Source organism: Marmota flaviventris, chromosome 1 (genome assembly GCF_047511675.1).
Source record: "Marmota flaviventris isolate mMarFla1 chromosome 1, mMarFla1.hap1, whole genome shotgun sequence".
Taxonomy (NCBI): domain Eukaryota; kingdom Metazoa; phylum Chordata; class Mammalia; order Rodentia; family Sciuridae; genus Marmota; species Marmota flaviventris.
In genome coordinates, this window is record NC_092498.1 from 206,078,998 (window position 1) to 206,095,300 (window position 16,303).

Below are 16,303 nucleotides of genomic sequence, written 5' to 3' on the forward strand. Positions count from 1 at the left end.
TTATTTAAAATTTTATTCAAACATCTTTTTTCCCCTTTATCTTTCCCCTCCTCTTCCTCTTCTTCCTCCTCCTCCTCCCCTCCCCCCCTCCTTTTCCTTCTCCTATACTGGGGATTGAACCTAGGAGTACTTTACCACTGAGCTACAGCCCCAGTCCTTATTATTTTTTACTTGCGATCCTCCTACCTAAGCCTCCCCCCTTACTAGGATTACAGGCATGCCCCACCACACCCAGCTTCTCCTCCTCCTCTTCCTCCTCCTCTTCCTCTTCCTCCTCAGTACTGGAGATTGAACCCAGGGACTTAACCACTAAGCAACCCCCACTTTTATATCTTATTTAGAAACAGGGTCTCTCTGAGTTGCTTAGGCTCGCTAAGTTGCTGAGGCTGGCTTTGAACTCTCCATCTCCTGTCTCAGCCTCCTGAGCCGCTGGCATTACAGGCGTGTATCACGGTGCCCGTCTTCAAACATCTTGAGAGAGAGAGAGAAAGAGAACAATAGAGTCGGTGTTTAGGCCGCAGGCACTGCTCCTTTAGGAGCTCAGCGAGCTCTGGGTTCCCTAGATCCAGGCTTTGTGCCCCTGCACCTCTTGGGGCCTGCGCCCCGCCCCCGCTCCAGGCCCCGCCCCTCCCAGCTCCAGGCCCCGCCCCGCGGACCAGGAGGGGGCGCCCGCGGGTCCCGCAGAGAGAAGAAAAGGCTTCATCCCAAGTTTTCTTCGGGGACTTCAGCGTCCCAGCAGCTGTCGATACCCCGGGTCCTCAGTCTGGCGACCCCTAGACGGCCCCCAATCCAGCCCCAGAAGCTTCAGGCACCTCCTGATGTCGCGTCCCTTGGGGACCCTCCGGGAGCCCGAGGACTGCCCCAGCTCCTCTGCGTTCTAAAGCTTCTTGCTTCCTTGACTGTCTCCCGGCCCCGCAAGACCCCTGCCATGGCCCGGTCGTACGGCGGCCGGGTGCTGGCCGCGATGACCCTGCTGGGCATTCCCGCGGCGGTGCTGGCGGCCCTGGCCGCGCAGCTGCTGTTCCAGCTGCAGGCGGGACGCGCTGAGCTGCGGGGGCCGCGCGCCGACGTGCTGGGCCCGGAGCTGGGCACCGGCCCGGGGCTGCCCGAGGACGCGGCCGGGGCGCTGCTGCCGCTGGCCGCCGCGCTGGCCGCGCTCGCCCTGGTGCTCGGCCTCACCTGCCTGCTCCTCGCCGCGCTCTGTGGCCACCTGGGCGCGGAGCTGGCGCGAGGACCCAGCCCTGGCAGGTAGGAGGACGCGAGCTCCGGTGTCCGTCGCGTTTGTCGTTTATCCGTCCCGAGCCCTGCCCGCCTCCCGCTGCTGTGGTCAGCTCCGGGAAGGCCCGTCCTCCCCTGGGACTGCTGCTGTCATCCCACTTTTAACTGCGCCTCAGGCAGCGGGGGCTGCTCTCTCCAGGCCTCTGGCTGGGAAGAGGGTGGGCTGGACTTGAACCTGAACCTGCGTTCTAGCCTGGGGTGGGGGTTCCCTAGGAATGGAGCTCAGAGATGCGGGCATGAGGGGGCGTCTATCAGAGGCAGCGAAGGAAACTTCCTTGGGCCGAGGACCGAGACTCCTGTGTCTCCCTCCCAGACGCTGGAGGAGTCTGGGTTTCGGGGCACAATCTGGTCGATTCAAGCAGATGCAAACTTCTATCTTTAGGGTAGATCCTGCCCATAGCATGCACCCTTCACCCAAGGGACACCCACATGCATGTGTCCCCTCGTCCCCAAATATGTCTGTGGCACCTGCAGGTGGCAGGGGCTGACTCTGAACACCTGGACAGAGCAGGGACTAAATGGCCCCAGACAGCCACTCACGGACTCACCATCTGAAAATAAAGAAGCACAAGAGATCTATGACGTCAGATGGGGTGGATGCTAGGAAGGAAGGAAATGGGGTGATGGGATGGAAGGGGACAAAGTAGGGGTGACATAGGATGGTCAGGGGAGGCCTGAACTGAAACTTGTTGGGGGGAAGGAAGCAGAAGATCGGGGGACTGTGATCCAAACAGAAGGAGCAGCATGTGCCAGTGCCCTGGGGCCCGAGTGATCGGTGTATGGGGGGAGGTGGCAGAGGTTGGTGTGGTGAGACGCAGGGAGATGAGGGCGGGAGTCTGAGGGACTGGACCAGTGGGCCCCAGCCCTGTGACAAGGACTCAGGAGGGTTGTGAGTGAGGAGCTGACAATGTGACGCAGGTTTGGAGTACTTCCCTGTGGCCTCGAGGGAGGTGGGAGGGGGGTGGCAGGGAAAACCAGAAGGAGGCCCCTTAGGTGTCCCGTGGGAGGTGAGCAAGGAGAGCTTAGGGACTGCCCTACCTTCACTAGGTTGCCGTCCCTGTCACCACTTGTGACAAGGGAACCTCATTTTCCTCACCTCCAAAGTGGATTTGTGGTCTGTCAGATAATGGAGGCAGGGAAGTAGGTGGGTGGACCCAGGGGGAGGATGGACAGGCGGGGAGTGGGCAGTGGGTGGATTTGGTGGACAGATGGAGGTGGATGGACGGTGGGCGGGAGATGAGTGATCAGTGGATGGTAGGTGAGGCGTGGACAGAGGGGTGCTGCTTAGTGGGCGATGGTCACCAGGGCGCGGGTCCAGGGCGGATGGCTGCGGGGGGTGAGGGTTGAATAGCTGACGGGGTTGGACAGTGAGCGGGCGGCAGCTGGATTGGAAATGGGTGACTGGCTGGGTGGAGGGCGGATGGGGGAAGCAGGTGACCGAGGTGAGTGGAGGAGAGGAGTCTGGGTTTGGGGGCACAATCTGGTCGATTTAAGCAGATAGAAACTTCTTGCCGGGTGGACGGAGGGGAGCAGACGGGCTGAGGGGTCCATATGTGAATGGTGGACGGGGGGCTGATGGGTGGACGATGCCGGGTGGTGGTGTGTGGCTGGTGAGTGGCGGTTCACAGGTGGCTGGTCGGATGGATGGACAGTGGACAGTGAAGGGCCCTAGGTGGAAGGAGGGTGGCCAGATGATGGTGGCAGGGGCCCCACTTGGATCCCTCTTCCCCCAAAGCTGGGCCCTGCTGTCATTTAGGCCCCTCTCCCTCCCTGTCCCCATGGCCCCTGCAGCCAGCTCCGCCTCCCGACGCCTTCTCTTGGTCCCCCTCCCCAGGTCCGACTGGTTTCTCTACGACTGCCGCCACCTCCGGCACGTGGCCCTTGGCCTCTTCTGCTGTGGGGTCTCCGTCTACCTGGCAGGTGTGTGCGGGGCCAGCACTCGGGGATGGCACCTGGGCTTGGGTGGGGGGACCTGAGGCAGCTCTGGAGCCAGCCTGCGCGGGTCCAGCTCCCGGCTCTGACGCTGTCCCCCTCCGGGGCCTGGGGCAGATCCTCTGTGTGCCTGGTCCCCTGTCATGCAGTGGCAGCCATTTCCACCCAGGCCTCGTGGAGTTGCTCAGGGGACTCCAGGTAAATACCCATCAAAGTTCACGGACAGCCTCGGACCCAGAGGGTCTCCAGACAGTGGCTGTCAGCAGATTAGCTCCTCATCAGTTTCGTTTGTTTTAATATTTTTTAGTTATCGATGGACCTTTATTTTATTTACTTTTATGTGGTGCTGAGGGTGGAACCCAGAGCCTCACACGTGCCAGGCGAGTGCTCTGCCCCTGAGCCCAGCCCAGCCCTTCTCACCAGTTTTATGTTCTGTTTGAACAAGTTTTCTTGGCCTGGGTGTTTTTTATTTTTTCATTTTGTTGTTGTTGTTTGTACTGGGGGTTGAACCATTTTATTTTATTTTTGAGACAAGACCTCACTAAGTTGCTGAGGCTGGCCTCCAACTTGCAATTCTCCTGCCTCAGCCTCCCAAGTTGCTGAGGCATCAGGTGTGCACCACAACACCCTCCTAAATGGACACTTGTGGGGCTGGGGCTCAGGGGCAGGGCACTTGCTTAGCATGTGTGAGGCCCTGGGTAGGATCCTGAGCACCACATAAAAATGACACAAATAAAGGCCTGCTGTCCATCTACAACTCCAAAAAGTGTTTTAAAAAAGACACTTTGTATCTTATATTTTAAGCTTGAAAAAAAAAAAAAAAAAAAACATGTCAATGTAGAATCAACACCTAGGCCCCTGCCTTCTCTAGAAGCACCTGTTTTATTGGAAGGAAAACTAATCAGATTCATGAAAGACAAGGGATTAGCCATTACTGACGACTTTATTTACTTTTATTTTTTATTATTAAACGATGTTTTTCCCCAATAGGTTTTTTTTTCCCCCTGTGGTGCTGAGGATTGAACCCAGGGCCTTGTGCATGTGAGGCAAGCACTCTACCAACTGAGCTATATCCCCAGCCCTTCCCCAATAGTTTTTATAAATCTATTGTAAGTGGTTTATTTGTAATTAATAAACATGGTACATGTTTATGGAAGCTATTATTATTTTCTTAGTCCCACAATAGAAAAATAGAAGATAAAAATGATGGATTTAAAGTATTTTTTATGAAATATAAACCTAGGGTTCAATGTGGAAATTTGTAGGTAGATTGTTGCTTGACTTAATAAAAAGTTCTAGATGTGGGATTTTTAAAAAGGAAAGTGGAATTAGTGTCTCATGTATTTGAAATTCTCAGGGGTAGTTGGCTTCAAGTGCGGCTGGATCCAGGTGCTCAAGTGAGGCTGTGTGAAATGCCTCTAGCCTCAACTTTCCTCTGTGTCAGCTGAGTGTACTTCTCTGAGAATGATGGGCTGTGAGCACTTGGGACAGTACCTCCAACCTCAGGCTTTTCATGGGCTGACAAAAATACTGAGGTCAAAAATATTGAGGAAAAATATATCCTCACATCCTCATTCTAAAATACAAGAAAATCACAGAGAGAAGAAGAAAGTCATTATGTCCGATTCATTAAGCGTTAAATTGAGAATTCAGTCACCTCCCATTTAGACTCCTTTAGAGGTTAGGTGACCTCATTCAGCAAGAATTCACAAGCACGTCCGCACGTCCAGCCAATCACCCACCCACTGTTCCCCGGAGCCAAAAAGAAGAATCATAACAAACCCTTTCAAAATGTTTACCACTAAGAAAGTCCTTGGCCCCATTTTAATACATCAGGCATGATGCATGGTGGCATCTTCAAAAGGAAGAGTGCAGCCAGGCGCGGTGGCCCATGCCTGTAATCCCAGCAGCTCAGGAGGCTGAGGCAGATAGCGAGTTCAAAGCCAGACTCAGCAACTTAGCGAGGCACTAAGCAACTCAGTGAGACCCTGTCTCTAAATAAAATGCAAAATGGGGCTGGGGTGTGGCTCAGTGAGTGCCCCTGAGTTCAATTCCTAGTAAAAAAAAAAAAAAAAAAAAAAAAAAGAGGGCAGAGTCAGAGGAAACAGAAACAGCCCAGAAAGTGCCACAGAGTCCCCCAGCCGCCTTGGGTTTCTCTCCTACCCATACCCCTGCCACTGCGGGAAGAAAATCCCTGTTTCCCTATAGGCCAAGTAAAAGTCCCAGGGCTGACTCTGATAGGCTGTGCTGAAGTCACGTGATTTCGCTCCACTAATCACTGTAACAAGGGAGAGCAACTCTCTGGCCATTAGGGCCTCCCTAAATTGAAGAGGCAGGCCTTGAATTTATGATCCTCACTTCCCAGCCTCCCAAGTGGCTGGGATTACAGGTGTGTGCCACCACACCCGCTGTTGCAGGGTTTTCTATTGTCACTCCGCATCTGGGGGGGTGTCCCTGAGGGCTTGGAGAACAGACCTGTGTTAACTGAGAGCCATTTCCTTCCCTAGCGCTGTCCATCTATGCCCTGCTGCTTTTCGAGATTGAGACAGGCGCCGCGGCTGCCTCCATCCTGGGCTCCGGTGCCCTGGTTCTGGTGGCCATTCTGACCCACACCCTGCTCCGGGCTGCCCGGGCCACCCACCATGGTCTCCGTGAACTGTCCCCACCGTCCTTTGAAGATAATTCTGCACGCCCTGCCGAAGCCTCCAAGGACAGCCCCAGGGCTCAGCCCCAGCATGGTATCCACCGTCGGACCCCATATTCATTCTGCCTGGAGCTTGGGGACCCCCTTAGGACCATGGCCACTGCCACAGCACCCAAATCCCTGGGGGGAGGCCGGGAGAGCAGCCTGCCTACACCCCGCGTGCACCGGACACTGTCGACTGGCATGGGGCCCTGGGAGGGGGTCACTCAAGAGATGCGGAGCATGCTGGGCCACAGACCAAGGGCCACAGGAAAGGACTCAACGCTGGTGTGAACCTGAGAATCAGGAATAGATAACTGGTGTAAGGTAGCAAGAAGCAGCTATCATAGAGATAGGTCCAGGCTCAGCTGCAGTAGCAGTAAGACTTCATTTCTCTTACAGTTTACATCATCCCTGGTTATGGTCTTTAAGATTGCCTCATGGTACAAAATAGCTGCCAGGGCTCCAGCCTTTATCTCCCCACAAGGAGGGAAAGTCAAAGTCCAAGGCTGGCTCAGAGTCTCCTGAAGGTCTGCCTATGAGGCTTTGGGGCCCTTCTGCTTACCTCTCACTAGCCAGAACAGAGTCCCAAGACCAGATCTCCATGCAGGGAGGCTGGGAAATCTGGTTGCCCAGAATGAATGAAGTTCTGTTCCAGGTAGGAGGGGAGGCTGGGGCTTAGGCAGTGATTCTCTAAGTGTCTCCATCCATTTTACAGATGAGGAAATCGAGGCCCCAAGAGGGGCAGTGACTCACCAGAGGTCCCAGTTCTGAGCATCAGAGCCAGGATTTGCCCCTGGGTCTCGTAAGCCCCATGTTGCTGACAGATGGTGCAAGTCTCAGACCCCGCACGACGCCCCCCCACACCCGCTGGGGCTGTGAATGTCTGAAACCCATGTGTGCCAAGCAGCCCACAGCCAGGCGCAGACCCGGAGGCTGGACCCACGTGCCTGGCTGCGGGCCAGTCTGCTCTGTGCCTCAGTTTCCCTGCCTGTAAAATGGGACTGGAGGTGACCCTGCTCTTCAGGCTGCCAAGAGACCCACAAGTTCATACGAACCGGCTGGGGCCTGCGCACAGTAGGTCCTCAGCACACACAACCATTTCTGTGTTGCTGGGGGTCGGTGTGCCTGGTGGCCGGAAATGGCCCGTGAGGAGGCGAAGTGGCTTATGGACCTGATGGAGCTCGGTGTGCACCAGGACAGGGACCGGGGTCCCCCACCCTCCACCATCTTGCACATCCTAAATAAACCCCAGAGCTCACCATCTCTGTGTCATTTAATCAATGTCCAAATGTCCCTGTGGCCAAGCCCAGGCCCGTGGTGGGCCAGGGTGACGGAGGGGTGGGCAGGAGCAGTGGGCAGGGTACCTCCTGGGGCCCCAGCCTGGGACCCCAAGTCCTGCCCATCTTCCCACATGTGAGTCTCCCTGGGAGTGCCCTGGCTGGCCCCACCTCTACCCCAAATGGACATATGTCCCCAGGAGGCTTACAGCCTGTCCCTCCCTGGGCCACCCAGGGACTCCAGGGCCGAGGTAGGGAGTCAGGCAAAGAGGTGACAACCCCCAGCAGGGAAGCTGAGCCCTGAGCCTGACTCTGGGCAGGGACCCCACGTGGCCGGTCAGATGCCCCCAGACCCAGGTGGCCATCAGCCCAGCCCACTCCCCCGTGGAGCCCGGGAGAAGCAGCCCAGGCCTCCTCACGCCTGCAGATGGGACAGAAAGGTTTGTCCTTGAGCAGCCAGAATGGCGCCTGACACAGGGGCCCCAGCAGGGACAGACTTGGGACGGCATGGTAAACATCAAGTACAAGGAGCACATTGAAAAAATGGTGCGCAGGCGCAGTGGCGCTCACCTGTAACCAAAAACCATTTGGGAGGCTGAGGCAGGAGGATTGTGGTCTGAGGCCAGTTCAGCAATTTAGTGAGGTTCTGGGTAACTTAGTGAGACCCTGAGTCAAAATTGAAAATTAAAAAGAAAAGAAAAAGGGGGTGGGGATGAGGTACTTTAAAAAAAAGTTAGTTAAATGTTATGTGAATTTCACCTGAAGTTTAAAATAGCATTGAAGGAGGCCCCTGAGCTCCCGGGGTGGGCCCCAGAGTGTGAAGCTAGGTCTCCATGAACGTTGCACCCTGGGCGCCTCTCCGTCTCACCTCATCTGTCCCTTCATGTCCTCATGAGACCTTCAACTTGAGCCCTGAACACTCTGCAGGGCTCCACAGGCCGCCTGGCAGGTGTCCACGGGCCCAGCTGGAACTGCCTCCCGCTGCATCTCCCTGGAAGGGGAGGGGGCCGGGCCTCTTCCCATCTCAGGCACCATCAAGCAGGGAGGGACAGGCGATGGGGCCAGAGCCAGCACTTGAGTCTGGGAGGCACCTGATCAGGGTTTGGCAGGAGAACGCAGAACATTCCAGGAACGGGGACCTGCCACGGGGAGCAGCCGGGTGACCCACATCCTAGTTTTCTTTCTTATAAAATAGAGGAACCCCCCCCCCCACCCCAGCACAGTCAGGTGACATGGAAGGAACAGTATCGCTGGGTTCATTCCACTCCTCACCAACACAAGCGGCTGTCAGCACGCTCCTTGGTGTTGGGGGGAGTGGGCTACCTGTCAAAGAGGTCGCCTGCTGGGCGCGGTCGCTGCTCCTGTAATCCCAGCCACTCGGGAGGCCGAGGCAGGAGGAGCGGGGATTTGAGGCCAGCCTGGGCCACTTAGCGACACCCTCAACTTAACAAGAACCTGTCTCAAGATAAAATAAAACGAACTGGGGACGCAGCTCAGTGGTAGAGCGCCCTCAATCGCCAGTACTCAAAAAAAAATGCTGCCTTGGTTTGGGGTCATCAGAACCAGATGACTGCGGGGGTACCGTCATCTGGGAGAAGACCACAGGAGCCCTGCAGGGGGCGCCAGGGAGCGGACAGCGCTGGGCTGTGTCGGCGTCAGACCTCGGGGAGGCACGGAGCTGCCACCCCACGACGCTGGGCTGCGGTGTCCACTGGATTCCCATCAGGTTTGGCTGAGGGCTGCTTTCACCCTCCTGTGTCCCAGGGGGGCCCACCGCTGTGGTCTCAGGAGGCCCCGACAGGGTCACGGGTACCTGCCTTCAGCAACCTGCATCACGTACCCATGAATTTGGAGAGGCGCAGCCAACCTGCTCCAGCTGAGTGGCCTTTATCCAGGAGCAAAAAGGAGCCGGGCGCGGGGCGCACGACAGTAATCCTGGAGGCTGAGGCAGGAGGATCGCGAGGCTCTAAGCAACTCAGTGAGATTCTGTCTCTGAAGAAAATACAAAATGGGGCTGGGGCTCAGGGGTCGAGTGCCCCTGAGTTCCATCCCGGGTTCTCCTCTCCTAGGAAGGAAGGAAGGGAGGGAGGGAGGGAGGGAGGAAGGAAGGAAGGAAGGAAGGAAGGAAGGAAGGAAGGAAGGAAGGAAGGAAGGAAAAGAAAAAGAAAAAAAGGCCTGGGAAGATTTGCCCACACTCTTTGTGCTTAAGAAGAGTTTGAGGGGCTGCGGTTGTGGCTCAGTGACAGCGCTCGCCTGGCGTGTGTGAGGCCCTGGGTTTGATCCTCAGCACCACAAATAAATAAATAAAATAAAGGGCCTTTGAGGGCTGGGGTGGAGCTCGGTGGTAGAGGAGGAATTGCAGGCGGTCGCTCCAGGCGTTGGACACGGGGTCCCCTCTGCCATCTCTCCTTTACTTCTACATATAACATCTGAAAGTGGCCGAACAGAACCGGGGTCCTCTGTGCTCCGACGCCATCCCGAAGGAGGCTGATCAGTCCAACAAGGACTTGTTGGTTTTTTGTGGTGCTGCAACGAAATGCTTGAGACTGGGAAATTTATAAAGAAGTTTATTTCTCACAGTTCTAGAGACCGGGAACTCCAAAATCAAGGGGCTGGCAGCTGGAGACAGCCTACCTGTCATGTCATGGCATGGCACAAGGCATCATTTTGGGGGAGAACAAGAGGGAAGACATCATATCCATCATTTTGTAAGGAATTCGCTCTGGTCCTGGTCTTAATCCACGTGTGAGCGCTGAGTCCTCGAGGGCTCATGGGCCCCTGGAGGTCTCATCTCTCCACACTGTCGTCGAGGAGACAAAGTTTCCAACACATTCAGTCGCAGCAGGGCTGACACACATCCTGTTGCCACTTTTCAAGACAGAATTCTTGGAGCTGACATAAAAGTTTCAGGGAGTCCTGGCTCTTTTTTTTCTACCAAGCACTGTCTGTGTGGCCAATAGGGATGGTGATGCTGTTGGAAAAGAGGGGACTTTCTAACAGTCTTTTGTACTAGTGAAAAAAAAATTCTAGATAATATATTTTGGGTGAAATAAATTTAGAAGGCCAGTATTTTTAGGATGGTTCTACTAAGTTGAACCTCTTGGCTGAAATGTGTGCAGATACATTTGCTAGAATAAAGGGAGCAAGAACCAAATAAGTACACCTTGATAGCCAAGCACATTGTCTTTCCCTGACTTATAAGTCCTATCAGATGTATCAGTCAGCTATTACTGCATAACAAATTATCCCAAAATGTAGCAGCTTAAAACAATACATATCTTGCTGGGTGCAGTGGCACATGCCTGTAATCCCAGCAGCTTGGGAGGCTGAGGCAGAAGGATCACAAGTTCAAAGCAAGGCACTTTAGCAACTCAGTGAGATCCTCTCTTTAGATAAAATGCAAAATAGGGCTGGGGATGTTGCTCTGTGGTCAAGTGCCTCTGAATTCAATCCTCAGTATCAAAAAAAAAAAAAAAAAAAACCAACAATAATAGATATCTATTATCTCTGTGTATTAGTCCATTTTCCTTTGCTATAACTAAATACCAAGGGCTAGATAAATTATCAAGAAAAGAGTTTTATTTAGCCCAAAGTTTTATTTTATTTTATTGCAGTGCTGGGAGTCAAACCCAGGATCCAGTGCATGCGAGGCAAGCTCTCTACCACTGAGCTACATCTGCAGCCCTAGCTCACAGATTTGGAGGTTCAAGGCCATGACACCAGTATGAGCTCAGCTCTGGTGAGGACCTCATGGCAGATGGGGTCGTGGCTAGAGCAAATGGGAGAGGGAGCAATCACACGGTAAGACAGGAAGCCAGAGACTGAGGCAGGGCCAGGCCTGCTCTTTTGTAACAGCCCTCTAGCAAGAATAACCCTGGTTCCAGTAGAACTGAATGATCCCAATAACCTAAAGACCTCCCACCAAGCCCCACCTCTTAAAGGGCCCACCACCTCTTAACATCACCACACCAAGGACCAAGCTTCCAAAACATGAAACCTGGAGAAACAAACCACACCCCAAATCCAGCACTTGATTGCTGTAGTTGGGGACCTGGGTGCTGCTTGGTCTCCTCTGAATATGGGCTGTCTCTCAGAACTCATGCAAGAGTCTAATCCCTGTGTTAGTCAACTTTTCCTCACTGTGACTGAAATACCTGAAATAGCAACTTGGAGAAGAGAGACTGATTTCGGCGCGTGGCTTCAGGGTCTCAGTCCACAGTGGGCTGGCTCCATTTATTTCTTTGGGCTTGATGTGAGGCAGAAGGTCCCAGTGGAAGGGTGCAGCCGAGGACAGCGGAGGTCAGTGGCTGAGCTCACGGCAGCCAAAGAGCAGAGAGAGGGGGAGGGAGAGGCACCAGGGACAAGATGCAGTCCCCAAAGGCTTGCCCCCAGTCACCACTTCCTCCACCCACAGCCCACCTGTCTGTAGTTCCCGCCACCTCCAGTCAGCCACTCAGATTTCAGGGGATTAACCCCCTGCTGAGGCCCGAGTCCTCAGGATCCAGTCACCTCCCAGAGCTCCACCTCTGGACATGGTGGCACCAGAGACCAGGCCTCCAACGTGGGATTCTTTGCGGACATTTTACACCCAAACTATGACAGTTACCAGAATTTTATATTAATGTTATTTAGATAAACAATCTATCAGTGTTGAGAGCCACAACCAAGTCAAGATGGCGCCTGGCATTTTGCCAGAAGGAGTGGTTGAGAAGTAACGCCAGGGAGCCATTAAGATGATGGTGATTAAGTTAAACTGTGTATAACTATTAAGATAATGACTGATTGCTGTAACTGGATGATGCTAAACTGAAACAAGCTGTGTATTCAGTTGTGTATATAAACCTCTGCTGTCCAGCAATAAGGCGGCTCCTGCTACCTCAGATGCCCGCTACTTTTGAGTTCTCGCGGAGTTCCCGTTGAGTTCCCCTTGGGTTCGGGTAATAAAGTAGTTCCTGTTTGAACCTACAAGTGGCTCATGACCTCCCGGTTATTTGTGCCCAGCCAGATTGCAGTATATCAGGGCAAGGTGGCCCACTCCTGTCATCCCAGTGACTCTGGAGGCTGAGGCAGGAGAATCGTGAATTTATTCATTAATTTTTAAAAAAGAGAGAGAGAATTTTTTAATATTTATTTTTCAGTTTTCGGCAGACACAACATCTTTATTTTATTTTTATGTGTGCTGAGGATCGAACCCAGCAACCCACGCTTGCCAGGCGAGTTCGTTACCGCTTGAACCACACCCCAGCCCCTGAGAATCCTAAATTTAAAGCGAGACTTAACAACAAACAGTGAGGAGCTAAGCAGCCCAGTGAGACCCTGTCTCTAAAGAAAATATAAAAAAGGGCTGGGGATGGGGCTCAGTGGTCAAGTGCCCCTGAGTTCAATGCCCAGTATAAAAATAAACAATCTGTCTATGGTGTTTAGAGATTAGTGATTAGATTAGACTAGATCAGCTGCCATGATTGAATCCTGGTGGCTTTCTAAGGACACAGGGAGAGATCAGACACACACACACACACACACACACACACACACTTACACCATGATGTCTTGCAAACTACAGGAGCCCTCAACAGAAACTGTGCTGTGATTCTTGGACCTTGTACCTCCCGAACCATGAGCCAAAAAATAAATCTGTTTTCTTTATCAAGTAGCCTACCTCAGGTATTTTGTTATAGCAATGAAATTCTGACTAATCTGTGATTCTACTGGGTCCTTCCCCCTCTAGGTCTCTCACAAGGCTCCAGTCAACCTTTTGCTGGGTAGGATTGGTCGCCAAGCTGACTTCCTGGTTGCTGGCAGGATTCAGTGCTCTGTGGGCTGTTTAGCTCAGGATCTTCTTTCCTTGGTGACTTCGGGCCAGAGCCATTCTCAGTTCTGTGACACATGGTCCTCTTTAGGGGGCAGCTCATTTCAACAAAGCCAGCAGAATAGTCTGCAGCGAAATGGAAGCCGTGTCTTCCTTCTGTAACGTGACAACGAAGTGGCACCCCGTTGCCCTTCCTGCACTCTTTTGGTTAGAAGCAAATCTCTAAGCTCAACCCACAGTCAAAGGTAAGAGAATTACATAGGCCTAGGGGTCACGTGATTTGGGGGATCATCTAAGATGTGACCTAATGTCTTGTAAATTTTCTGGGCTTTTCCTAAAGAGAAACGAAGAGGTCAGGCAGGTGGGTAAACAAGAGAAGAAAACAGTGCTTTCCTCACAGCATGAACACCTGCGTGAACCAGCTTTCTGCTACTATAACAAACAGTCGAGAAAAATCAACTTATAGCAAGGAAAGGTTTATCTTGGCTCATAGTTTTAGAGGATTTCAGTCCATGGTTGGCTGGCTCTGTTGCCTGTGGGAGGCCCATGGTGGGAACCCCTGGGGAGCAAATCCAGTCACCTCCTAGCCAGGGACTGAAGAAGAGACAGAGGGGCTGGAGTCCCACTGTGTCCGAGGCACACCCTCCTGTGACCAGAGTCACCCACAGGCCCTATCTGTTAAAGGTCCCACCACCTCCTCCCAGTGCCAAGCTGGGGACCCAGCCTTTAACATACGCGCCCCTGGGGGCCATTCCAGACCCAAGCTGTAGCAACGGCTGTTTCCAGCCCAGGTTTCTGAGCCGGCAAGAATGTGCAGGACAATGAGGAAATTCAGGATGGGGGTGAGAGGAGCAGCCCAAACCAACGAGACTGAAAATGTCAAATGTCACCAGAGCCTCGGTCCCTGTGGCTGGCGGGAGCACATGTGGTCTTCTTGGCCAGAGCGGAACGTGGCCCTCCCCCAGGAACGTGTATTTCCACTCTGGGGGGCTCAGTTTTCCATGCGGTGACAAAATACTTGAGATCAACTCAAAAGGAGGACAGTGAATCCAGGCGTGGGGGGCACCCCTGTGATCCCAGCTCCTCGGGAGACTGAGGCCGCCTGGGTGACTCAGGGAGACCCTGTTTCAAGTTTAAATGAAAAGGGGCGGGGGTGTGGCTAGGGGTTGAGCGCTCACCTGCACAGATGAGGCCGGGGTCCCGTGCCCAGGGCCACAAAAAGGAAGAAAGAAAATAGATTTATTTTTGGCTCGTGGTTTCAGTGGCCATGGTCTCGGGCCCTGTGGCTTTGGGCCTGTGGCAGTTCCGTGCATGGCAGGAGTCCGTGGTGGAGAAGGGAGGTCACCTCATGGCAGCCGGGAAGTGAGAAATGAAGAGTCGCGGTCCCCATGTCTAGTTCGAGGGCGCCCCTGATGGACTAACTCCCTTCCACCAGGCCCAGCCTCCTAGAGACCAGCTGCCTCCATAACATCATGGCTAGGTAACACGGGCCTTTGGAGAACATTCCAGACCTGAGCTATAACACTACCCAACAGGAACCAGTGTGTATTCATCAAAAGACACGTACAGGCCAGGCGCGGTGGCGCACGTCTGTCATCCCAGCGGCTCAGGAGGCTGAGGCAGGAGGATCGTGAATTCAAAGCCAGAAGCAGCAAAAAGCAAGGCACTAAGCAGCTCAGTGAGACCCTGTCTCTAAATGAAATACAAACTAGGGCTGGGGACGGGGCTCAGTGGTCAAGTGCTCTGAGCTAAATCCCCTGTACCAAAAAAAAGAAAAAAGAAAAAATCCTAGAGGAGCTGGGAGCTGTCTGCACTGTGGAGAGGTGCTGGGAGCCATTAGCCAAGTAGGTATGACAATTTCCTTGCCAGCGTACCCCATGTTGCTTAGTGGAAGGACTCGTGGAAACAGGACATTTTGCAGTGACATTGCATGTAGTGACCTTGCTCAAGGACCAGGGCGGATCCGGGTTTAGGGCGTTCCCGGTTTAGGTTCCAGGTTTAAGGTTTAAGATTATTCCTGCTGGGAATAGGGCGTATCCTGCTGCCTGAGTTCCCCTTGAGTTCTCACGGGATTCAGACAGTATTTTTTGGGAGACAGAAGCCCAGTGGATGTGGATTTGGGCAGAGAACGTGGATTTCACCAGAACGTGATTGTAGACGGCTGGTGTGAGTTCGGGAATAAAGAGTTGCTGTTTGAATCTACAAGCTGTGTGGTGGCTCGTGATTGTGTGCCCAGCCAGACTGCGGCAGAGAGGAGAGCCAGGCAGCCACTGTGCAGGGGCACCAGCTAGGTAGCAGTGGGGCCAGTACTGTCCCTCCAGAATGCCCTCTCGGTCCCCAGGCCCCTGATGCTGGCCTCTGAACAAACAAGAGGAAGAAGCGCTCTGGCTTCCTGGACAGAGGGTGGAGGCTGCTGGTGGCCTTAGCAGACCACAAGAACTAGGAGAGCTGCTGGGACCAAGCCCGGAGCGGGCCAGGCGGGTTCCATGGACTCTCCAGCCCCAGAGTCAGATTGTCCCCGGGCTTGGCAGGGCTCAGAGGGATGGGAGTTTACAAGGTGTGTGGCTGTGTGGAGGTGACGGGTCCAGTTCGACAGGAACAGATGGGTCGCCCAGAGGCCCCGGACACCCTGAAAAGTGATCCGGGGCTGGTTTCGGGGCAGCTGGGACGGTAACCAGAGAAAACAAATGGCCTTTGCTTCCCAGTCGGGTCGGATTCTGTGGTCGGCGCCAGAGCAGCCCAGGCGACACCTGGTAGGTGCCCTGTTAGGTGCCGGCTGCTCCAGAGGCCTAGTCCCCACAGCAGTGGGAGGTTCGGTGAAGGGGTGCACTGGACAGCTCAGTGTCTCCCCCTTCTGGCTCCCCACCGCAGACTCACTCCTTGGCTCTGCTGAACTCTCTCCTGACCCCCGACTTGGCCCGGTCGACCTTTGACCTGTCTAGCCCAGCTATCAAGAATCTGGCTAAGTCAGTGAAGAAAGCATCTCCTCCCACCTCCAGCCCGCCGTCGGCAAGAATCCCCGCACTCCGTCTCCCCGAGTCATTTTCCACCCATCGCCCCGCACTCAGCTCCTTGGCTATAACCCCCACTTGCTCTCGCATTCAGAGTAGAGCCCGAAGTCTCCCTATGGCCGTGGTCTCCACGGTCTTGTTTATCCTTTTTTATTTTCTTAAACCGGGTTGAACCCAGGGGAGCTTAACCACTAAGCCCTTTTTTACATTTTATTTAGAGACAGGCTCTCGCTGAGTTGCTTAGGGCCTCGCTAAATTGCGGAGGTTGCTTTGAACTCGCGATCCTCCAGTCTCAGCCTCCGGAGCCACT

The 16,303-nt window shown here is 54.0% G+C and overlaps 1 protein-coding gene across 2 annotated transcripts; it reads left to right on the forward strand.

Annotated features, from left to right (window-relative positions):
- Nucleotides 1-704: 704 nt before the first annotated feature.
- Nucleotides 705-7,122, forward strand: Tmem221 (transmembrane protein 221). 2 transcript variants are annotated; one of them, XM_071609697.1, is made up of 4 exons: nt 705-1,248; nt 3,113-3,198; nt 5,718-5,948; nt 6,612-7,122. In XM_071609697.1, the coding sequence occupies exons 1-4, from the start codon at nt 929-931 to the stop codon at nt 6,665-6,667; spliced, it is 693 nt and encodes a 230-aa protein (XP_071465798.1). In that variant the 5' UTR covers nt 705-928; the 3' UTR covers nt 6,668-7,122. The 2 variants fall into 2 exon arrangements, with proteins under 2 accessions (XP_071465798.1, XP_027787947.2); XM_027932146.2 differs by lacking the exon at nt 6,612-7,122 and having other exon boundaries at nt 5,718-6,313.
- The last annotated feature ends 9,181 nt before the right edge of the window (nt 7,123-16,303 follow it).